This window comes from Glandiceps talaboti, chromosome 23 (genome assembly GCF_964340395.1).
Source record: "Glandiceps talaboti chromosome 23, keGlaTala1.1, whole genome shotgun sequence".
Taxonomy (NCBI): domain Eukaryota; kingdom Metazoa; phylum Hemichordata; class Enteropneusta; family Spengelidae; genus Glandiceps; species Glandiceps talaboti.
The window spans coordinates 14,712,193-14,738,336 of record NC_135571.1 but is presented as its reverse complement, the minus strand read 5'-3'; the positions used below and the strand labels follow the sequence as shown (position 1 = coordinate 14,738,336).

General features: G+C 36.7%; 1 protein-coding gene across 1 annotated transcript; it reads left to right on the top strand.

Annotated features, from left to right (window-relative positions):
* The first annotated feature begins 100 nt into the window (after nt 1-100).
* Nucleotides 101-22,623, top strand: LOC144452798 (CWF19-like protein 1). The gene is made up of 14 exons (XM_078143953.1): nt 101-181; nt 2,427-2,511; nt 7,543-7,627; nt 8,662-8,763; nt 11,219-11,436; nt 12,829-13,032; nt 13,610-13,726; nt 14,774-14,897; nt 16,512-16,597; nt 17,814-17,906; nt 18,555-18,671; nt 19,101-19,214; nt 19,353-19,450; nt 22,164-22,623. The coding sequence occupies exons 1-14, from the start codon at nt 162-164 to the stop codon at nt 22,303-22,305; spliced, it is 1,605 nt and encodes a 534-aa protein (XP_078000079.1). The 5' UTR covers nt 101-161; the 3' UTR covers nt 22,306-22,623.
* The last annotated feature ends 3,521 nt before the right edge of the window (nt 22,624-26,144 follow it).

Sequence of the window (26,144 nt, the reverse complement as noted above, 5' to 3'; positions counted from 1 at the left end):
CAACTAAAGCGGACGCGGGCAGTAACATTTCCAAAAGACACCGTTGGTGACGCACAACACAGCGATGTACACATGTGCACAGACAACTTCCGCCTTGAACATTGACAACAACTTCATTGCAGTCTGCTGTACGGAGCAATGCCATTGATTTATGGATAATCATGCAGAATAACTTGAAAATGTAAGTGAGATCACATGTTCTTTGTTGATGTAAAGCCATTTCATCACTGCCTGGAGATCGAGAAATTGATCACAACTGTGCCATGCGCGCCAGTTTAACTTGGAACCAATGGAAGTTGGAGGTAACACTGCAATGTGTATAATAACTTGTTTTGCCTTGTTCGTTGGTACATGGTGATCTGATTATATCATGGAGCCAATGCAAACAAAGCAAGTTTGATAGTTTTGGGATAGAAATAATAGTATGTAATATGTCATTCTGATGACGATCGTTGGTCTTACGTCGACTTGGCAGATCGAAAGGTCAACTTAGTTCTTGCAACTGTAAGGGGCTGGTGGACGTGCCGGGTGGGGGGTGCCCCCCCAATCGTGTCAGTTAAAAATGCCTAGTCCCCAAAAGTTGAGCTGTTGCATTGTGAGTTTATAAACTATGCTTCACCTTGGGCATAGATTATAATGTTTGGTAGGTAAAAATATGATTGCAGCTTTTTAAGCTGAAAATTATTCATGTTGAAAGTTAGGATACCACATCTACATGGCAATATATTGTCAACTAAAATTATAACTGTTGAAGCTTCCATACCACATCTACCTGGCAATATATTATCAACTAAAATTATAACTGTTGAAGCTTCCATACCACATCTACCTGGCAATATATTATCAACTAAAATTATTTCCGTTGAAGGTAAAGATACCACATCTACCTGACAATATATTATCAACTAAAATTATTTCCGTTGAAGGTAAAGATACCACATCTACCTGGCAATATATTGTCAACTAAAATTATAACTGTTGAAGGTTCCATACCACATCTACCTGGCAATATATTATCAACTAAAATTATTTCTGTTGAAGGTTCCATACCACATCTACATTTGTACCTGGCAATATATTGTCAACTAAAATTATTTCTGTTGGAGGTTCCATACCACATCTACCTGGCAATATATTGTCAACTAAAATTATTTCTGTTGAAGGTTCCATACCACATCTACCTGGCAATATATTGTCAACTAAAATTATTTCTGTTGAAGGTTCCATACCACATCTACCTGGCAATATATTGTCAACAAAAGTTCACCCAGAGATCCAGATACTTGCAGCGTTTCACTTACTACAATGAGGAGGGTTACAGTATTCATACATTTGTACATACAATGAGTAATTGTTTCCAAGAGTGGATCGATAATTTTGCATTGACCACATCTACCCAAATTCAAAGTTTATTTGTTGAGCACCCAGTTCTGCTCTTGATGTTCAAGACGGAGAACAATGCATGTGAATTACAATAACATTATGCAGATATTAAATAGTTGTCTTTTTTGAGAAGAATCTGTTTTGTTAATTATCATAATGTCAGAGTTATGTGTATGTGCTTCAATCATTGGCATCATGGCACAATAAAGCTAAGATTGTGAATATCTAAAATAAAAAAAATATCAAATAAAAAATTTAAAAACCCATCTTATTGTAGTGGTACATGTAGCTTTATGTGTAATTACTTGTCTGTGGTCTAATGCATATGATGTGTGAGTTCTAGAAATACATATGTCAACATGAAAGTTGATGGCTCTCTTCTGTAGCTTGAGAGTGTCTGGTGATACATTGTTGCAATTGTATGCAAGGGGCACAGACAAGCTCGCTCATGTCACCTTCTCTGCACTCTATATTTTAGACACTGTCTTCATATATAGTATACTAGATGTACTAGATGTAGCACTTGTTGAAACTAGTAATTTATGTTTTCTAATATAGGTACTAGTACAATGTATTTGTTGTTATGTGGAAGACTTCCACTGTATTGTACCTTGTACCTCGTACACTTAACTTCCAAAGTTGGTGTCGTGAAAGAATGTTAATTTGTTGATGTTTACAATTTGTGTAATTGTGTAATTACGCCATGATTGACTTTTGTTTCAGCACGTGACATAGATAATCTTTTAACCAATCAGAGATCTTCTCAACCTTATCGTGAAAGCGAGGCTATTAATGACTTTGGCTCTAGCGCTGAAAGTTCTGAATTTTTTTTAACAAACGTTCTCCTGTAAGGCTGTTGAGTTGTGTTCGACGGTGATTGCAAGTTTGTAATCACCTAACGAGTTATCAATAAATATTTGTGTTTGTTGTTAACTACTACGAGTCTGGAGTTATTCTGACGTCCGATAACAAAGAATCAGTTCTAAAATTCAATTCTTCCCCACAATTGGTCCAGTGAACTAACTATCTTCCTTTTCTTTTAGACTTATCTGTGGGGATGTAGAAGGCAAGTTAGACCAACTCTACACCAGAGTGAAAAATGTACAGAAAAAGGCAGGAACATTTGAGGTTAGGCTTTAAATATTGTTATTATAGTGTTTGCAATAATGTGATGGGCAAATAAAACCCATATTAGGCTTAGCAGCAAAAAAAACTGTGATAAAGGGTAATACTACTCACAGAAATGAAACATTTTTATAAAGTTTTGGTTCCCGAGAGTAATGTCATGATTTCACATCAGTTAAATTTAGTGTTCTTGGTAGGAAACAACAAATTGATTGTTCATTGTCCTAGCAGTATTCTAGTATGCAGCATGGAGGTTAGTGTATTCTAGTATTGCAGTATGGGGGTTAGTGTATTCTAGTATTGCAGCATGGGGGTTAGTGTATTCTAGTATTGCAGTATGGGGGTTAGTGTATTCTAGTATTGCAGTATGGGGGTTAGTGTATTCTAGTATTGCAGTATGGGAGTTAGTGTATTCTAGTATTGCAGCATGGGAGTTAGTGTATTCTAGTATTGCAGTATGGGGGTTAGTGTATTCTAGTATTGCAGCATGGGAGTTAGTGTATTCTAGTATTGCAGCATGGGAGTTAGTGTATTCTAGTATTGCAGTATGGGGGGTTAGTGTATTCTAGTATTGCAGCATGGGAGTTAATGTATTCTAGTATTGCAGCATGGGAGTTAGTGTATTCTAGTATTGCAGTATGGGAGTTAGTGTATTCTAGTATTGCAGCATGGGAGTTAGTGTATTCTAGTATTGCAGCATGGGAGTTAGTGTATTCTAGTATTGCAGCATGGGGGTTAGTGTATTCTAGCATTGCAGCATGGGAGTTAGTGTATTCTAGTATTGCAGCATGGGGGTTAGTGTATTCTAGTATGCAGTATGGGGTTAGTGTATTCTAGTATTGCAGCATGGGGGTTAGTGTATTCTAGTATTGCAGCATGGGAGTTAGTGTATTCTAGTATTGCAGCATGGGAGTTAGTGTATTCTAGTATTGAAGCATGGGAGTTAGTGTATTCTAGTATTGCAGCATGGGGGGTTAGTGTATTCTAGTATTGCAGCATGGGGGTTAGTGTATTCTAGTATTGCAGCATGGGGGTTAGTGTATTCTAGTATGCAGCATGGGAGTTAGTGTATTCTAGTATTGCAGCATGGGAGTTAGTGTATTCTAGTATTGCAGCATGGGAGTTAGTGTATTCTAGTATTGTAGCATGGGGGTTAGTGTATTCTAGTATTGCAGCATGGGGGTTAGTGTATCCTAGTATTGCAGCATGGGAGTTAGTGTATTCTAGTATTGCAGCATGGGGGTTAGTGTATTCTAGTATTGCAGCATGGGAGTTAGTGTATTCTAGTATTGCAGCATGGGCGTTAGCATATTCTAGTATTGCAGCATGGGCGTTAGCATATTCTAGTATTGCAGCATGGGCGTTAGCATATTCTAGTATTGCAGCATGGGAGTTAGTGTATTCTAGTATTGCATCATGGGGGTTAGTGTATTCTAGTATTGCATCATGGGGGTTAGTGTATTCTAGTATTGCAGCATGGGAGTTAGCGTATTCTAGTATGCAGCATGGGAGTTAGCGTATTCTAGTATTGCAGCATGGGGGTTAGTGTATTCTAGTATTGCAGCATGGGAGTTAGTGTATTCTAGTATTGCATCATGGGAGTTAGTGTATTCTAGTATTGCAGCATGGGAGTTAGTGTATTCTAGTATGCAGCATGGAGGTTAGTGTATTCTAGTATTGCAGTATGGGGGTTAGTGTATTCTAGTATTGCAGTATGGGAGTTAGTGTATTCTAGTATTGCAGTATGGGAGTTAGTGTATTCTAGTATTGCAGTATGGGAGTTAGTGTATTCTAGTATTGCAGCATGGGAGTTAGTGTATTCTAGTATTGCAGCATGGGGGTTAGTGTATTCTAGTATTGCAGTATGGGGGGTTAGTGTATTCTAGTATTGCAGCATGGGGGTTAGTGTATTCTAGTATTGCAGCATGGGGGTTAGTGTATTCTAGTATGCAGCATGGGAGTTAGTGTATTCTAGTATTGCAGCATGGGAGTTAGTGTATTCTAGTATTGTAGCATGGGAGTTAGTGTATTCTAGTATTGCAGCATGGGAGTTAGTGTATTCTAGTATTGCAGCATGGGAGTTAGTGTATTCTAGTATTGCAGCATTGGAGTTAGTGTATTCTAGTATTGCATCATGGGGTTAGTGTATTCTAGTATTGCAGCATGGGAGTTAGTGTATTCTAGTATGCAGCATGGGAGTTAGTGTATTCTAGTATTGCAGCATGGGAGTTAGTGTATTCTAGTATTGCAGCATGGGAGTTAGTGTATTCTAGTATTGCAGTATGGGAGTTAGTGTATTCTAGTATGCAGCATGGGAGTTAGTGTATTCTAGTATTGCAGCATGGGAGTTAGTGTATTCTAGTATTGCAGCATGGGGGTTAGTGTATTCTAGTATTGCAGTATGGGAGTTAGTGTATTCTAGTATGCAGCATGGGAGTTAGTGTATTCTAGTATTGCAGCATGGGAGTTAGTGTATTCTAGTATTGCAGCATGGGAGTTAGTGTATTCTAGTATTGCAGCATGGGAGTTAGCGTATTCTAGTATTGCAGCATGGGGGTTAGTGTATTCTAGTATTGCAGCATGGGAGTTAGTGTATTCTAGTATTGCATCATGGGGGTTAGTGTATTCTAGTATTGCAGCATGGGAGTTAGTGTATTCTAGTATGCAGCATGGGAGTTAGCGTATTCTAGTATTGCAGCATGGGGGTTAGTGTATTCTAGTATTGCAGCATGGGAGTTAGTGTATTCTAGTATTGCATCATGGGGGTTAGTGTATTCTAGTATTGCAGCATGGGAGTTAGTGTATTCTAGTATGCAGCATGGGAGTTAGTGTATTCTAGTATTGCAGCATGGGAGTTAGTGTATTCTAGTATTGCAGCATGGGAGTTAGCGTATTCTAGTATTGCAGCATGGGGGTTAGTGTATTCTAGTATTGCAGCATGGGAGTTAGTGTATTCTAGTATGCAGCATGGGAGTTAGTGTATTCTAGTATGCAGCATGGGAGTTAGTGTATTCTAGTATTGCAGCATGGGAGTTAGTGTATTCTAGTATTGCAGCATGGGAGTTAGTGTATTCTAGTATTGCAGCATAGGAGTTAGTGGACATGCATATTCATTTGAAGGTAAAAACTATTTATGAGTCATGAATAAATGTATGTATTGTTCATCTAATACACATACATGTGTGCTGATTTCCATGAGGCAATGCTGGATTACTGCTGAGACAGTCACAAAGTAATGAATGTGAAACAAGATTGAATCTTGTGAAATGAAATGACTCTCCAAAAACCAATACATTTATTTCCTCTGATGGTGTTCCCCTTAACCTCACTTTTATCAGTTATTTACGCTGCACTATACATGTAGGTAGTACTTGTAAGTTGTGATAGGCAAATAAGTTAATTCTTTCTTTGTCTTGTCTTAATATAGTTCCCAAGAGTACCCAGTACATGTATTTACAGAGATATCTCTCTCACATTGGCCCTACATGTACATTTGAAAACAATCTTTCTTTATTTAATCTTAACATTCCATCATTCTGCCACTCTCTTAAGACCTACTGTAGATCTTTAGCCTCAACCCCTCTCTGTTTTCCCTGTATCCTGTATCTCTATGTTCACTTTTCATTCTTGCCATACTGTAAAAATAATGCCTCTTCCTGCAGCTTAGCTTATAGAGAGTAGGTACATTAAAGTATGGCTAATTACATGTACATTTATGGTAATGATGTAGCAGTTTATCAAAGTCAACTGGGCCAATGGTAGATGTATTTTTAATATACATGGCAGGTATTACAATATACTCCTTTCTGAGTGGAGCTGACTGGTTTAAGGAGCAATTACTGCAGGAGCAGTTTACAGGTCCTGGGTTGGTGTGAATATCTCCACTACAAATGAGTGGAAAAACAAAAAGAAAGCAATACGCAATAGCCAAAAAACAGATGTCAATGAACTTGAAAAGCTCTTTTTGAAGTTCCAATTTGAGCCCCGATTGTTAGCAAAAAGTTCTTTGATACATGTACTACATGTATATTTGCAGTTCTGTGTAGAATTAGCAGGTTGAACCACCACCATACACATACCACCACCATACACATACCACCACCATACACTGGTACACACATACCACCACCATACACTGGTACACACATACCACCACCATACACTGGTACACACATACCACCATCATACACTGGTGCACACATACCACCACCATACACATACCACCACCATACACATACCACCACCATACATTGGTACACACATACCATCATTTATTAGTCCCTGCCGGACGAAGTCCGGGACGGGGACTTATGGATTGGGTTCCATCTGTCCGTCTGTCCGCAGCCGTTTCTTTGAGATGCCTTGACCGATTTTTTTCAAACTTGGTACAGGGGTAACATACAATGGCATACATATGCACATCAATTTGTTTCATGATGAGATCCAATATGGCTGCCTGGCAGCCATTTTGTTTGCAAATTTTCCATGTCCAAAGCGATAACTCAGACATGCTAGAACAGATCTCATTCAAAGTTGGTATTAGGACAGTGTTCTATGACATACATGTGCATATTCATTGTTGTTGTGATACGATCCAATATGGCCACCTGGCAGCCATTTTGTTTGCGATTTTGCTATGTCCAAAGCCATAACTCAGACATGCTTGAACAGATCTCATTCAAAGTTGGTATTAGGACAATGTTCTATGACATACATGTGCATGTCCATTTTCGTCGTGATACGATCCCCCATACCCGACCCATCCTTTATTGTTGTAGGCATGTTCCATGTCCAACAAGCAGACACAACATATCTAAGTCTGCTTGATTTAGGTTCACAAGTGTTGTTGCGTGATCAGAGTAGTGATAATTCCTTAAAACCCAATCATAGCGGGGACTATGTCATTCTCAATGACTTGTTGTTCATATTTCCTCCATGGTGAGTTTTCTGATCACATGACATGAATCATGACATTTTAGTCTATGTTCTCCCCTGCTTTGTTAGAGTTTGTCATATTTTTGTTAAAAATTGCAGATGTTATTTTGTGTTGGTAACTTCTTTGGTCATGGTCCTAAGGCAGAAGAGGAATGGAAGAAATATCAATCTGGTGATGAACAAGGTAAATATTGTAATAAATCATGTAGTCAATAACATACAACAAATGTAAATGTAAAGGTTTGGTTATGGCACAAAGCTAAGAATTTACTGTGTATTTTTGATGACAGGAGACATCCTAGTCCTGGTATGATTTGGTGTACAGGACATAAATGCACTTGTACCACAAGTTACCAACTTTCAACTGTAAACAATACACTATTTATAAAGTTATTAGTTGTAAACATTAGATTCTGTACTGTAAATGTTACGGTCTGCACTGTCAATGATAGAGTCTGTATTGTAAACTTTATAGTCTGTACTGTAAATTTTAGTGTACTGTAAATGTTAGAGTGTACTGTAAACATTAGTCTGTACTGTAAATTTTAGTGTACTGTAAACATTAGTCTGTACTGTAACCGTAATCATTAGTCTGTACTTTAAACGTTAGAGTCTACTGTAAACGTTAGAGTCTGTATTGTAAACGTTAGAGTGTACTGCAAACATTAGTCTGTACTGTAAATGTCAGAGTCTGAGTGTAATGTAAACATTAGATTCTGTACTGTAAATGTTAGAGTCTGTACTGTAAACATTAGTCTGTACTGTAATCGTAATCATTAGTCTGTACTGTAAAAATTAGAGTCTGTACTGTAAATGTTACAGTCTGTACTGTAAAAATTAGAGTCTGTACTGTAAATGTTACAGTCTGTACTGTAAAAATTAGAGTCTGTACTGTAAATGTTAGAGTCTGTACTGTAAAAATTAGATTCTGTACTGTCAATGTTAGATTCTGTACTGTAAACATTAAATTCTGTACTGTAAACATTGAAGTCTGTCCTGTAAATGTTAGTCTGTACTGCAAACATTAGATTCAGTACTGTAAACATTAGATTCTGTACTGTAAACATTAGATTCTGTACTGTAAACATTTAAGTCTGTCCTGTAAATGTTAGTCTGTACTGCAAACATGTACTTTTTGTTGATTTTACTATTACTGGTGAGTTGGATGGAATACTAATAGACATGTACACAAATAAAATAAACATAATTTATTTACAGTTCCAATAGCTACCTATATTCTTGGTGCAAATTTATCAGAGCACGAGGACAGCTTTAAAGATAATAATGGTGGAGAATTGGCAGAAAATATTACATATTTAGGTAAGTTTTTCTTTGTAGATTTTACAGTGTATTTGTCAGGTTTTTCTTTAACAGTACAATGTTATATCACAGCTACTGTGGAATGGGGGTTGGATGAGGGTGGGGGTATTCACAACAAAAGAACTATTTCTGTTATGCTAACATACAATCTACGCAATCATATCCACTGATGTGCTGTAGACATGATGGGGTGTAGTTGGTTAGCTGTACAATATAGGCTGTACACAGAGGTAGTGGGCTGTAGAGAGAGGTGGTGGACTATTGACAGAGGTGGGTCAGTTTTCGGTGCAGAAAAGGTACGTGTAGTGGGTTGTGATGGATCTGAGGCTGTAGATAGGTGGTGGGCTGTAGAGAGAGGTGGTGGACTATTGACAGAGGTGGGTCAGTTTTCGGTGCAGAAAAGGTACGTGTAGTGGGTTGTGATGGATTGGAGGCTGTAGACAGGTGGTGGGCTGTGTTGGGCTGTATACAGATGTGATGGGTTGTACACAAGTGGTGGATTTTATACAGAGGCAGTGAGCTGTGGTGGGCTGTACACATAGGTGGTTGGCTGTATACAGAGGCAGTGAGCTGTGGTGGGCTGTACATGTAGGTGGTTGGCTGTATACAGAGGCAGTGAGCTGTGGTGGGCTGTACACATAGGTGGTTGGCTGTATTCAGAGGCAGTGAGCTGTGGTGGGCTGTACACATAGGTGGTTGGTTGTATACAGAGGCAGTGAGCTGTGGTGGGCTGTACACTTAGGTGGTTGGTTGTATACAGAGGCAGTGAGCTGTGGTGGGCTGTACACATAGGTGGTTGGCTGTATACAGAGGCAGTGAGCTGTGGTGGGCTGTACACATAGGTGGTTGGCTGTATACAGAGGCAGTGAGCTGTGGTTGGCTGTACACTTAGGTGGTTGGTTGTATACAGAGGCAGTGAGCTGTGGTGGGCTGTACACATAGGTGGTTGGCTGTATACAGAGGCAGTGAGCTGTGGTTGGCTGTACACTTAGGTGGTTGGTTGTATACAGAGGCAGTGAGCTGTGGTGGGCTGTACACATAGGTGGTTGGCTGTATACAGAGGCAGTGAGCTGTGGTGGGCTGTACACTTAGGTGGTTGGCTGTATACAGAGGCAGTGAGCTGTGGTTGGCTGTACACATAGGTGGTTGGCTGTATACAGAGGCAGTGAGCTGTGGTGGCTGTACACATAGGTGGTTGGTTGTATGCAGAGGCAGTGAGCTGTGGTGGGCTGTACACGTAGGTGGTTGGCTGTATATAGAGGCAGTGAGCTGTGGTGGGCTGTACACATAGGTGGTTGGCTGTATACAGAGGCAGTGAGCTGTGGTGGGCTGTACATGTAGGTGGTTGGTTGTATACAGAGGCAGTGAGCTCTGGTGGGCTGTACACATAGGTGGTTGGCTGTACAGAGGCAGTGAGCTGTGGTGGGCTGTACACATAGGTGGTTGGTTGTATGCAGAGGCAGTGAGCTGTGGTGGGCTGTACACGTAGGTGGTTGGTTGGCTGTATATAGAGGCAGTGAGCTGTGGTGGGCTGTACACATAGGTGGTTGGCTGTATACAGAGGCAGTGAGCTGTGGTTGGCTGTACACTTAGGTGGTTGGTTGTATACAGAGGCAGTGAGCTGTGGTGGGCTGTACACATAGGTGGTTGGTTGTATACAGAGGCAGTGAGCTGTGGTGGGCTGTACACATAGGTGGTTGGCTGTATACAGAGGCAGTGAGCTGTGGTGGGCTGTACACATAGGTGGTTGGTTGTATACAGAGGCAGTGAGCTGTGGTGGGCTGTACACATAGATGGTTGGCTGTATACAGAGTCAGTGAGCTCTGGTGGGCTGTACACATAGGTGGTTGGCTGTACAGAGGCAGTGAGCTGTGGTGGGCATATGTGACGTATTGTTAGGTGAAAAAGAACTGATCTACTTGAGATTATACTGGTCATCAAATTGTACACCAATGTTACATGTTGAATTCACAGAACATGATCCAATGTTGATGTGGTTGATGGGACAAGGAAGCCTGTTGAACTGAGACCTTATAAGGGGGACATCAGTTTTGCCATCATTTAGCTGTACATACCGGGTAGTTTTATTTTGGGTCATCCATGCTTTGATATCATGTGCAGCAGTTTCCATCTTAGTTACTGTTGTTGACATGTCTGATTGGGGAAGATATTGGTAAATCTGGTTGTCGTCTGCATGTTGTTGGAAATTGAGATTCTGATGCCGGATTAGCTTTCCAAGTGGTGATATGTATAGACAGAATAAGAGTGGCCCAAGGACAGAGCCTTCCGGCACTCCACACTGCAAATGGTTGGGTTTCTGATAATACAGATGGAACAAGTGATGATTTGTATACAAAAATATCTAAGCACTAAGTAAGTATCATTTCATTGAGATTTTTAAAGATATGCAGTAGTATCCAGGTAACACTATTTTTTATTTTATTTGTTTTTGTAGGAAGGAAAGGCATTTTCACCAGCACTTCAGGATTACAAGTAGCCTACATAAGTGGAATAGAAGCTGGGGCAGGGTTGCCTTCCAAAAAATACCATTTCACAGACAGTCATGTGACAGAGTTGATAGAATCACTGACATCCGATTCCCAATTTAAAGGCATTGATATATTATTAACATCAGCATGGCCTAAAGGTGTATGTCAATATGCTACATTACCAGTGAGTCACATGTATTTAACACTAAAACTTAGTGAACTTTACAACCAGTTTTATGATAATTGCAAAGCTTATTTAAGAGGGACATGCTCTGCAACTTGTATGTAGTTTTTGTCGTTTTTGTTTCCAAATAAAAGGTTACTTATATTTTACCCTTCACTATCTAGTAATCACTGGTACCTCTCCTACCGTATTAACTGAAGTATAATGCCAAAATAACACTGCTGAAGGGAAGGTAATTGAATGAGCATTACAAAATTGTATGTAGATATACCTAGCAACAAGACCAAGCCCATAGTAACATTAAATGATGGTGTATTACTATATTACAGATATTACACCATTGATGGGAAGGCATGGGGAATAAATCTTCAAAAAATGTATGCAAATATGCCTAGTAACAAGACCACATAATCATTAGTTACAAATTAAAGTACATGTACTGTCAACAGTTGTGCTACAATACAATTGGCACTTTTATTCTTGTACATATAAATTAGATTATAGTATCATAGCAGTTTATAGGGTGTACAGTATCATAGCAGTTTATAGGGTATACAGTATCATAACAGTTTATAGGGTATACAGTATCATAGCAGTTTATAGGGTATACAGTATCATAGCAGTTCATAGGGTATACAGTATCATAACAGTTTATAGGGTATACAGTATCATAGCAGTCTATAGGGTATACAGTATCATAACAGTTTATAGGGTATACAGTATCATAGCAGTTTATAGGGTATACAGTATCATAACAGTTTATAGGGTATACAGTATCATAACAGTTTATAGGGTATACAGTATCATAGCAGTTTATAGGGTATACAGTATCATAACAGTTTATAGGGTATACAGTATCATAGCAGTTTATAGGGTATACAGTATCATAACAGTTCATAGGGTATACAGTATCATAACAGTTCATAGGGTATACAGTATCATAGCAGTTTATAGGGTATACAGTATCATAACAGTTTATAGGGTGTACAGTATCATTACAGTTCATAGGGTATACAGTATCATAGCAGTTTATAGGGTATACAGTATCATAGCAGTTTATAGGGTATACAGTATCATAGCAGTTTATAGGGTATACAGTATCAAAGCAGTTTATAGGGTAGGTGTTTTACCAGTGGCTGGTGGTGTATAGACAAGTGATAGTGAATGGTCAAATATACATGTAAGTAACCTTTTATTTGGAAACATCATTTATTTAAAAGAATACTTGGATGTTGTAGACCATGTCCCTTAAAATATAAATATGGTGAAACAAATAAAACAAGGTTACTGAAAAAATTACTGAAGCAATGAAAGTAAAGATGAGGTAAAATACATGTAAGGTAATCATTGATCAAATTTCTTACCATAATGACTATTTTTGTGATATTACAGGAAGGAGTTGATGATAAAGTGAAAGGCTCCAGGCTCTTGGCTAAATTGGATGTTCATTTAAAACCCAGATATCACTTTGCTGGTTTACATCAAATCTACTATGAAAGATTACCATATAGAAACCATAGAGTACTGGCACAAGCTGCACGTCATGTCACTAGATTTATAGCATTGGCTAATGTAGGCAATAAGGAGAAGAGAAAGGTAAGTCTTCTTCCAGTTCTTTTACATCACCTGCCACCATGCATTAATCCAAGTATTTTGTGTACACATACATAATAACAAACCTTGTGAACATAGTTAGTAGACTGTTTGTAATTTATTGAGTTACATTGATAGGACAAACCAGATAGATTGTTAGTAACTTAATAAGACAAATTCATTACTAATTTTTTTATGTCAATGGAGTGGAAACCCATTCATAAATTTCAAATTTTGATATATGGGTATTTTGGTTACAAATGTTGACTATATAGACTATAGTATACTTTAAGGTAGGGCTAGCACTCTCAGTATAGACTATAGTATACTTTAAGGTAGGGATAGCACTCTCAGTATAGACTATAGTATACTTTAAGGTAGGGATAGCACTCTCAGTATAGACTATAGTATACTTTAAGGTAGGGATAGCACTCTCAGTATAGACTATAGTATACTTTAAGGTAGGGATAGCACTCTCAGTATAGTGCTACCTTAAAATAGATGTGTGTAGATTTTAGAGCATAGACATTATGATATACCAGACTAGTTAACATTCTATCTATAACTTGTTTTTTCACAGTATCTGTATGCATTTAATATAACACCACTGTGTGATATGGATGAGAAGGAACTGACAAAACAACCCCAAGATGTAACCCAGTGTCCCTTTGCAGTGCAAGATATACAACAAACACAGGTAGGTTTATAGATGTAACCCCAGTGTCTATTTAGAGTAGGTAGGTTTATAGATGTAACCCCAGTGTCTATTTAGAGTAGGTAGGTTTATAGATGTAACCCCAGTGTCTATTTAGAGTAGGTAGGTTTATAGATGTAACCCCAGTGTCTATTTAGAGTAGGTAGGTTTATAGATGTAACCCCAGTGTCTATTTAGAGTACAAGATAACAACCACAGGTAGGTTTATAGATGTAACCCCAGTGTCTATTTAGAGTAGGTAGGTTTATAGATGTAACCCCAGTGTCTATTTAGAGTAGGTAGGTTTATAGATGTAACCCCAGTGTCTATTTAGAGTACAAGATAACAAACACAGGTAGGTTTATAGATGTAACCCCAGTGTCTATTTAGAGTAGGTAGGTTTATAGATGTAACCCCAGTGTCTATTTAGAGTACAAGATAACAAACACAGGTAGGTTTATAGATGTAACCCCAGTGTCTATTTAGAGTAGGTAGGTTTATAGATGTAACCCCAGTGTCTATTTAGAGTACAAGATAACAGACACAGGTACAATGTGTTGTCAGAGTTTTAGATATGTACACTGTGTTGTCAGAGTTTCATAAATGTACACTGTGTTGTCAGAGTTTCATATATGTACACTGTGTTGTCAGAGTTTCATATATGTACACTGTGTTGTCAGAGTTTCATATATGTACACTGTGTTGTCAGAGTTTCATATATGTACACTGTGTTGTCAGAGTTTTAGATATGTACAATGTGTTGTCAGAGTTTTAGATATGTATAATGTGTTGTCAGAGTTTCAGATATGTACAATGTGTTGTCAGAGTTTTAGATATGTACACTGTGTTGTCAGAGTTTTAGATATGTACACTGTGTTGTCAGAGTTTCAGATATGTATAATATGTTGTCAGAGTTTCAGATATGTATAATGTGTTGTCAGAGTTTCAGATATGTATAATGTGTTGTCAGAGTTTCAGATATGTATAATGTGTTGTCAGAGTTTCAGATATGACAGTCGAATACTTCGTTCTGTTACTTTTTCCTCACAGCCAGATATGTCAAATCAATACTTCTTTGACTCTAAAAGTTATGAAAAAAAAGACGAGAAGCAACAAAGAGGAGACAAAAGACAACAGAGAAAAGATGGCGGTCCTCATATCAAGAAACACAGACGTAAGTTAATTATTATTGGTCTATAGTTAAACATAGACCTATGTTGATTATAAATGGTCTATAGTTAAACATAGACCTATGTTGATTATCAATGGTCTATAGTTAAACATAGACCTATGTTGATTATGAATGGTCTATAGTTAAACATAGACCTATGTTGATTATAAATGGTCTATAGTTAAACATAGACCTATGTTGATTATGAATGGTCTATAGTTAAACATAGACTTATGTTAATTATGAATGGTCTATAGTTAAACATATACCTATGTTGATTATGAATGGTCTATAGTTAAACATAGACATGTTAATTATGAATGGTCTATAGTTAAACATAGACCTATGTTGATTATAAATGGTCTATAGTTAAACATAGACCTATGTTGATTATCAATGGTCTATAGTTAAACATAGACCTATGTTAATTATCAATGGTCTATAGTTAAACATAGACCTATGTTGATTATGAATGGTCTATAGTTAAACATAGACCTATGTTGATTATGAATGGTCTATAGTTAAACATAGACCTATGTTGATTATCAATGGTCTATAGTTAAACATATACCTATGTTGATTATCAATGGTCTATAGTTAAACATATACCTATGTTGATTATGAATGGTCTATAGTTAAACATAGACATGTTAATTATGAATGGTCTATAGTTAAACATAGACCTATGTTGATTATAAATGGTCTATAGTTAAACATAGACCTATGTTGATTATCAATGGTCTATAGTTAAACATAGACCTATGTTAATTATGAATGGTCTACAGTTAAACAGACGTAAGTTACTTATGAATGGTCTACAGTTAAACATAGACCTATGTTAATTATGACGACCTCTCTCACCCTCTGTGTTCTCAGTTCAAACTATTGCCTTCATTGGCTGTGACCGATGACCTCTCTCACCTTCTGTGTTCTCAGTTCAAACTGTTACCTTTAGCCAGGCATTATAGAATGCCACTTGATTGCAATAATGTTTTTAAGAAATCATTTCCACCAAGCACAATAAACATTCTTAATTCAGGTTGATAGTCAACTGGTATCTTAGAATTAACATCTTATCATGCTGAATCTTAATCTGTCATTTACATTCTATTCTTCATTTATATATCAGTCTTTCCATCTTCAGTTGTCTATATGTTGCATGTCAATTATATTTGTGTCTCTTTGGAGTTAAGAGAAATTTAAGAGAAATTTCCAATGTAGACAAGAAAGTGATATTGATTTGAATTGAATTGAATAGACGTAAGTTAATGATAGATTTATGAATGGTCTATAGTCAAGAAACATAGGTGTAAGTTAATAGATTTATGAATGGTCTATAGTCAAGAAACATAGGTGTAAGTTAATAGATTTATGAATGGTCTATAGTCAAGAAAAATAGGTGTAAGTTAATAGATTTATGAATGGTCTATAGTCAAGAAAAATAGGTGTAAGTTAATAATAGATTTATGAATGGTCTATAGTCTATAAAGATAAGTGTAAGTTAATAATACTGGTAGATTATAAATAATGATGATGATTAAGAATAATACTAATACTAATAGTACCATGAGGACAGAATCTGTTCAAAAGTGACTTTTTCCCTATTTTTTTTCTTAGCTCCTCCAAAACCTACAGGGCCATGTTGGTTTTGTCTAGGAAGTCCTGAAGTTGAAAAACACTTAGTGGTTAGTGTTGGTACTCAGGTAAGTACAGCTGATTTCATTGGTATAGTATTGGTACACAAGTAAGTACAGCTGATTTCATTGGTTAGTGTTGGTACACAAGTAAGTACAGCTGATTTCATTGGTTAGTGTTGGTACACAAGTAAGTACAGCTGATTTCATTGGTTAGTGTTGGTACACAGGTAAGTACACCTGGTTTCATTGGTTAGTGTTGGTACACAAGTAAGTACAACTGATTTCATTGGTTAGTGTTGGTACACAGGTAAGTACAACTGATTTCATTGGTTAGTGTTGGTACACAAGTAAGTACAGCTGATTTCATTGGTTAGTGTTGGTACACAGGTAAGTACACCTGATTTCATTGGTTAGTGTTGGTACACAGGTAAGTACAACTGATTTCATTGGTTAGTGTTGGTACACAGGTAAGTACAACTGATTTCATTGGTTAGTATTGGTACACAGGTAAGTACACCTGATTTCATTGGTTAGTGTTGGTACACAGGTAAGTACAACTGATTTCATTGGTTAGTGTTGGTACACAGGTAAGTACACCTGATTTCATTGGTTAATGTTGGTACACAAGTAAGTACAACTGATTTCATTGGTTAGTGTTGGTACACAGGTAAGTACACCTGATTTCATTGGTTAGTGTTGGTACACAAGTAAGTACAGCTGATTTCATTGGTTAGTGTTGGTACACAGGTAAGTACACCTGATTTCATTGGTTAGTGTTCAATGGTACACAGGTAAGTACAACTGATTTCATTGGTTAGTGTTGGTACACAGGTAAGTACAACTGATTTCATTGGTTAGTGTTGGTACACAGGTAAGTACACCTGATTTCATTGGTTAGTGTTGGTACACAGGTAAGTACACCTGATTTCATTGGTTAGTGTTGGTACACAGGTAAGTACAACTGATTTCATTGGTTAGTGTTGGTACACAGGTAAGTACAACTGATTTCATTGGTTAGTGTTGGTACACAGGTAAGTACAACTGATTTCATTGGTTAGTGTTGGTACACAGGTAAGTACAACTGATTTCATTGGTTAGTGTTGGTACACAGGTAAGTACAACTGATTTCATTCGTTAGTGTTGGTACACATGTAAGTACAACTGATTTCATTGGGTAATGTTGATGGTACACAGGAAATTAGTAGGACTGATTTCATTGGTTAGTAGGGAAGTTATGTAGATATTGAAGACAAACATTGTGTGGTATTTTGTATATTGACAGACATATCTAGCGTTGGCCAAAGGAGGTTTAGTAGCTGAGCATGTGTTGATACTACCAATTGGACATTATCAATCATCCGTTGACTTACCACAGGTAGGTAATAGTAGAGATACCACAGGTGGGCAGTCATAATGTTCCCACAGGTGGAAAGTCATAACGTTCCCACAGCTGGGCAGTCATAACGTTCCCACAGGTGGAAAGTCATAACGTTCCCACAGGTGGGCAGTCATAACGTTCCCACAGGTGGGCAGTATTATTTTTTGAGGTATAATATAGATACATTTTTACATTATTTTTTATTCTATTCAGTAGTATTGCATGGTGACTCCTCATTTGAACTTAATATGACATTGAGTTTTAGGAGCCTTTTAAGACTTTTATTTATAAGGCACATATACACTCTATATATTGTTATTAATAGACACATACTGTTAATACATTCTATATATTGTTACTAATAGAAACATACTGTTAATACATTCTATATATTGTTACTAATAGACACATACTGTTAATACATTCTATATATTGTTACTAATAGATACATACTGTTAATACATTCTATATACTGTTACTAATAGACACATACTTTTAATACATTCTATATATTGTTACTAATAGACACATACCTTTAATACATTCTATATACTGTTATTAATAGACACATACTGTTAGTACATTCTATATACTGTTATTAATAGACACATACTTTTAATACATTCTATATATTGCTGTCGACAGGATTGTGTAGAAGAAATAGAACAATACAAGACCAGTCTCCGGAAGATGTTTAAGAGTCAAGGGAAATCATGTGTTATATTTGAACGAAACTTTAGAAGTCAGCATCTCCAAATGCAGGTATTAACAATTATAGTGTAATTTATGAATTAGAGAAAAGCAGTGTGGAGTCAAGTTTATTAAGTCTTAAAACCAGTTTTGATACACATTGTACATCCAGCTAGGATACACATTATGCCATTAATATTTTCAGTTTTCTTTTTCATTCACTCATCATATTTTGATGATGTCATTTACTCATGTTTTGATGATGTCATTCACTCATGTTGATGTCAATTACTCATATTTGATGATGTCATTTATTCATACTTTGATGATGTCATCCACTCACATCATATTTTGATGATGTCATTTACTCATATCATATTTTGATGATGTCATTTACTCACATATTTTGATGATGTAATGTATTAAACATGTTTTGGTGATGTCTGATGTAATTGTTTGTCAACTACTAGCTAAGTTGTTAAATTGTAAATGTTGTTCTAGGTTGTACCTGTACCTGAAGACAAAGCTGTCACTGTAAGTGAAGTATTCCAAGAATATGGTGAACAACAGAAACTAGAAATCAATGAAATTCCAACACATTCTGATTTAAAACAGGTAAAGATGTATACTTTGGTTGTGACCATTGTCCTCATATCCTAGCTATCTTCACAGTATTAACATCTTGTGTAATTTGTCTGTCAATTTGATAAGACTATAATTTCAATGATTTAAAAAACATTCAATTTGTTTCAGATCATTTCAACTGGTTCACCATTTTTCTTTGTTGAATTGGATTCTGGTACTAAATTACTACATAGGATAAAGAAAGGTTTTCCACTACAATTTGGCAGGTAAACAAGTTTATTTACAATTTGGCAGGTAAACAAGTTTATTTACAATTTGGCAGGTAAACAAGTTTATTTACAATTTGGCAGGTACTAGGTAAACAAGTTTGTTAGCTCCGCTGTCAGTGACATCTGACGGAGCTTAAGGGTTAGGTTGATTTTCCGACAGTGTCTGTCGTACGTCAGTTCTGTCAACTTTTTCTATTTATCTAAAAATAACCGAAGTGTAATGATGTATTAATAAGAAATTAATTCATAATTATTGGGAAAACATTTGATGATTACGCAGTAAAACAAGAGTGGCCATGCTATCACTAGCGAAACCTTCAAGGTGAATTTAACCCTTGACCTAGTGTCATACGGACGTCAAAGGAAGCATGAGGTCAATGTGACATCTCATGATGCATGATGCAACAACGCAAAGTTTACGTGTCGGAGAGTATAACTAAATGTTGTCTAAACTTCAGGAGTATTAAAAAAAACATAAGTGTGACCCTACAAGTGGAGAACGCAGTAGCCTATCTTAAGCACCAGGGAGGCTCCAGGTCTCCAACTCTATGCTAAGTAGCACTCCAAATATGGTAATATTGTGAACAACAGATATCAACCTGAACAGTAGAACATCTACAGGGACAAATCAATGCCCTAGCAGACAAAATGTCCAGAGTGTTCCACGATCACCACGATTACCAGCTGAACACTTACATCGAATAGAGAATCTGCAATCATTTTCGTCAACCCGAGATAGACTTGTTTGCAAGTTGAACAACAAAACAACTTCAACAGTATGTGTCATGGAGAAGAGATCCACAGGCCTTGGCATACCGAAATACTCCTCAAGGCAGTCCGCCATGGGACTTCCAGACAATATGACTTTGAATGGAAGAAATATTCTTGCTGGTGCCATCAACGGAAGGCAGATCCAACTCATTGTCCTATCACTGTAATCATAGATTTCCTGACTGTACTATCCCAGAAAAACAAGATCATTCATACAATACAGTGAATGGCTATAGAGCTGCTGCTATCTCATCAGTACACCGCAAGATAGATGGTAATCCTATAGGAACCCATCCATTATTATCTGAATTATTCTAAATCATATTCGCCCATCAAAACCATATTATCCAGTAACCCGGGATGTTACCAAGGTATTGAATTATCTGAAGTCTCTACACCCTAGCTCTATTTTGAGCCTCAAACAACTGACTTTTAAGACTCGTTGCTCTGACATCCTCAGATAGAGGCCAGAATTCAGACTATTAACAATGTAGTGAATCCTTGGGGATTTTCAAATAAATTTGGTATGTGTAGACTTCTGATAGTCTGTGGAATGTGGATGTGGTCACAGTCACCATACTTAACACTGTTCAAACTTGGATAAAATATCTTTATTTATATGTCATAGTTTTGGTCGGTAGTCTTTTGGGAGACTTTCACAAAATTCCCATATGTCCGTCTTGGTCTTTGTTGATGAACTTGTAGTCATATTGACGTTGTTAAACTGATGTTCATTTATACGTCTGATTCAAACTGCTCAATGCAAATTCTCCTCTCAATTTCTTGTAATAGTGTTATGCTCAGAAACATCAAAAAGACTCATCGAGAATAAAATTCTGACAAAAACTAAATGGCACGCAAATACACTTTTCAACAATCATGCATTTTGGCAATAATCATGATCAAAACTAACACTGGATATTTGCGCCGTGATACTACAACACATCATAGGACTATTGGAAGTCATATTATAGGACTGAGAGCTAGATCAGAACAGACCACAGTAAACAGTCATCAACACGTAGCTCAGTAGCATGCGTTTGTGATATTATTATTGGCTCGGAATGTTTTGCGGTTTTTTGACAAATACATGGCACAATGTCTTGGAATATTTTTAGTCAAACTTTGAACAGTAACTTATCAAACCTGGAAAAAACATTAAATGTTTAGTAAAGCACAGCTGTGTGAATACTCAAGTCACGGGACAAGCAAGTACATTTACAGTTTATAAATGATATAAATGCACAGTATACAAACCATTCAGTATATTTCAACCCAGTATGGTAAACAGCACAGTTACTCTCGGTAATCCAAATCAACCCTTGTTTTATTTCTTTTTGTCGTACGTCTTACCAGTATTTACCGAGAAAGATAGTGATTCTCAGCTTGGTCGTTAATTCTTCAGGATTAAGTTAAGATTACATCGTTTGGGTGGAGAAGTGCATAATGAACCCGTGTGATAAACTTACTCCCCTTCAATTCCAAAACTACTCAGTTGATTGAGCTGAAATTTAGCTTTGGCTTTGACTAACATTTTCATACAAATATCCAAAATTTCTTTTTCATATATGACTCAAGAAGTTGATTACACAAAGACAACATTCAAGTGTCTACACCCATGTCACAATTGAGTTTTCTTTTTATACTTCGATCTTTGACCTTGACCTCCTTAAAGGTCAAATCAATTAATCAGTGACTTGTGAAGTATTGTATCTAGAGACACCATTCAATACATAGAGACACCAGACACCACTCAAGTGTCAACAGAATGTAAAGACAACATAATATTTTCAATGTTTAAAGTTTGTAGCAATGTCTGTTTGACAGACAGACAGACAGACAGACAGACAGACACACAGACACACAAACAAACAAACACACAACACTACTTAGTGACTAAATACAAAATTAAAAATGTTTGTGTTTGTTTGATTTCCAGGGAAGTTCTTGCAAGTCCTGAAGTTCTTGATATGGCAGGTAGAGTAGACTGGAAGGCATGTGCTGGAAATAAAGACACTGAGTTCAAACTTGCCGCTAAATTTAGAGAAGATTTTAAACCTTTTGATTTTACCTTGACATAGAGAAAGTGACAACCACCTTGGATGTTTTACCTTGATGTAGAGAAATGACAACCACCTTGGATGTTTTAGGATATTTGGTGGTCTAATGACATTGAAGAAACATAGGCATTTAGGCAGACATTTCTACAGTTTTGTAATTGGTTACTATGGTAACTCTTTTAACATGACAGTATATTTTCATAAGGTAATCTTTACATTGTGCTTTGTCAGAAATAATATGAGAAGATGTTATTCTAATTCATCAGTTTGACGTGTAAAGTTTTTATAATCACAACTGAACTGATAAGTGTCTGTCTGTCTGTCTGTCTGTCTGTCTGTGGGTGTGTGTGTGTGTGTGTGTGTGTAAGCAATTTAAAAATCAAAACTGCCGGACTGATTGCCATAGTATTTAATGGGTGCATTATCTCGGGTGTCTAGTTGGGAAATTGTTCAAATCAAAATTGTCTTACCACAGTGTGTGATTTGGGTCAAAAAATGTGATTTTTGGTCCAAAAATTTAAACTCAGAAAATACTGGGCAGATTGGTCTGAAATTGGGTGGAGCATTCTTAGGGTGTGTTTAGATTAAGAATTGTTCATGACATGATGATTCCATCAGTGATATGTAAATTAGGGCTAAAATGTGTCTTTTTGGTAAAAAATCTTTAATTCCAAAACTGCTCAGCAGATTGGGCTGAAATTTTAATAGGATGCATCTGTGGGTGTATAGATGAAGAAATATTAAGCATATAATGATCTCATCATTGATATGCAAATTAGTGTAAAAACGTGAATTTTGGTTAAAAACTTGTCTCAAAAAGTACTTTGTCAGTCAGACTGCAACTGGCTGTTAATGGGTGATTTTAACGCAAGAACTGCGCAAGATTATGACTATATCATAGATGATTGCATTAGTTATATGCCACTCACACCTGACAGCTATAAGGTTGATACATTCAACATAAATCGGAAATCAAAAGATCTAGTTACAAATAGATTTGGGAGAAGACTTCTTGAATTATGTCGTGACCACTCAATTCACTTTCTAAACGGTAGATGGGGAAATGACACCTTAGGTGACTTTACGTGTATAGCAAATAGGGGGACTAGTGTTGTCGACTATATCATTGCTTCAACTGCCCTTTTTGAATCTATACTGCAATTTGATTTCGATTCAACAGCTGTACCTGAGGATAGAGATGTCGATGAAATTTTGAATGGCCCAATCACAGATGTTGAAATAATGTCGACACTTAGTAAACTTAAACCCCCAGGACGAGGCGGTATTTGCAATGAGTTTTACATGTACTCCAAAGCCAGTGTTATTCATCTTCTAAACTTTGTTTTTAATGCTATTTTTGATATTGGGGAGTTCCCAAATGAATGGAGTAAGGGCATAATTGTCCCTCTACATAAGAAGGGAAATATTCATGACACAAATAATTACAGAGGTATTACTCTCCTTAGTTCACTTGGGAAAATCTTTACTTCTATCCTTAATCAAAGATTAGTAAATTGGGCAGATGCCGTTGGTTGTATTACTGATTGTCAAGCCGGTTTTAGAAGCGGCTTTAGTACAGTAGACAATATTTTTGCGTTACACGTTATAATTCAAAAATTCAAAAATTCTGTTCTGTTGGAGTGCGGCAAGGATGTATGCTGAGCCCATTTCTGTTTACCCTATTTATAAATGAACTCAACACTATGCTAGCAAACTCAGGTAACTGAGGAATCCAGATTACGCAAGAGTTTTATGATTTGTTTTCACTCCTTTATGCGGATGACGTAACCATTTTTGGTGACACTCCCATTGGATTGCAAAGATTGCTGTCTGTTCTTGAATCTTTCTGTCAGAAATGGAACTTATCTGTAAATATGAGCAAATCTCAAATTATTGTATTTCGTAGAGGGGGTATTCTGAAAAAATCTGAAAAGTGGTTCTTCAGAGGTGAAAAAATGAAAACTGTCAGTTATTACAAATATTTAGGTTTAATGTTATCAAGCAGAAACCAGTGGAGCAAAGCAGTAGAAACTCTAGCGGATCAAGCCAGAAAGGCCATGGGAATAATTTTTCGTATTGTCAAAAATACAGGTAGTTTACCTTACAAAGAATATTTTAAACTTTTTGACTCTATGGTCTTGCCAGTCTTGACTTACGGGGCAGAAATTTGGGGTTATGCTAAGTTCCAGGTTGCAGAAAGAGTACAGCTAAAGTATTGTAAAATGTTTTTAGGTGTAAAGTCGTCAACACCTGACGTATGTGTACTAGGGGACTGTGGCAGATCTCCAATTGTTAATCATACAATCAAAAAAGTTTTGTCATATTGGTATAAACTCTTACAAATGCCACCAAATAGAGTAGCAAAGCAGAGTTATAATCTTGCTATTGAACTCGATAGAAATAACACGGTATCGTGGGCAACACAGGTCAAATGTCTTTTATTTGAATATGGTTTTGGAGAGGTTTGGTATTGGCAAGGCCCTGGTGACTTTGATATCTTCCTATGCCACTTCTTGACCAGAGCAGTGGATATTTTTAAGCAGGACTGGTGGGCAGAGGTGTGTTCTAAGGACAAACTACGTTTATATAGAAATTTTAAATTTTTGTTCCAGTCAGAAGATTATAGTTTGTTAAAAATGGAAACTAAATTCAGACGAGCATTGGCTTGCCGTAGAAGTTCTGGTCTCGAACTGGCTGTGGAAAAGGGCCATGCTTTGGGTATTGATCTCGAAGATCGCACTTGTAAAATATGTATGTCAACAAATATTGAAGATGAATACCATTTTACTTTAGTTTGTCCCCTGTACCAAAATCTCAGACAAAAGTACTTACCAGAATGGTCATATATAAATCCTACTATTGAAAAGTTTCACTTATGTCGTCAAACAAAGGTCCAGTAATTCTAAACCTAGCTGCGTATGTATATAGAGCAGAGGTTTTAAGAAAGGAATTCTGCTAATTTGTTTTCTGTACACTTCCGTGAGATTTTGTAATCTAGTACTGTAATTTTTTTGCGATATGGGCTGGAGGCCTTAAGAAGCAATAAACCATTATTATTATTATATTATTATATTGTCAGTGAGACTGAAACTTGGTGAGATATTTCTAGAAGTGTTATTTTGCAGATTTTATTCAAAATATTTTGACACAACTGGTCCTAGCAACTATGACCACGCCCTTAACAACAACCAAATGGTAGTATATTTTGGTCAAATAAAAACATCTGATAGCAAGTGAGTAAACATTCAAAAAATGTATGCAAATATCCCTAGCAACCATGACCACGCCCATAGCAACAACCAAACGATGGTGTATTTCATAAAGATAACGGATCCTTTGACAAGTGAACAAACATTTAAAAAGTATGCAAATATGCCTAGCAACAACACCATGCCATGGCAGCAGCCAAATGATCAAATATATTGCAAAGTTAACAAGGATTAGTTGACAAATGAGTAAACATTCAAAAAATGTACGCAAATAGACATAGCAACAAGACCATGCCCATAGCAACAGACAAATGAAACTTCCTTTGTGCTACAATGCCATTGGCGCTATTTTTAGTATAAGTAATAATTAAAGCTGTACTAGCTGCAATGAGGGTCGGTTTATTTTCCATCAAGATAACCAGAGTATACCAACCATATATTTATAGAATATTGTTGAAATACCTATAAAATGGTAGCATACCTGTTAATTTGTGGTCAATTTCATCCATATACAGTATTATACCGGTTTGAAATCTTTTGCGAACAGTCGATTTTGAATTTTGATTTTCAGAGTCTTATGGTATTCAACAAAACGAAGTGAAACATCTGATGGTATTTGGTGAAATGAAATGAAACAAGGCAACTGTGAAT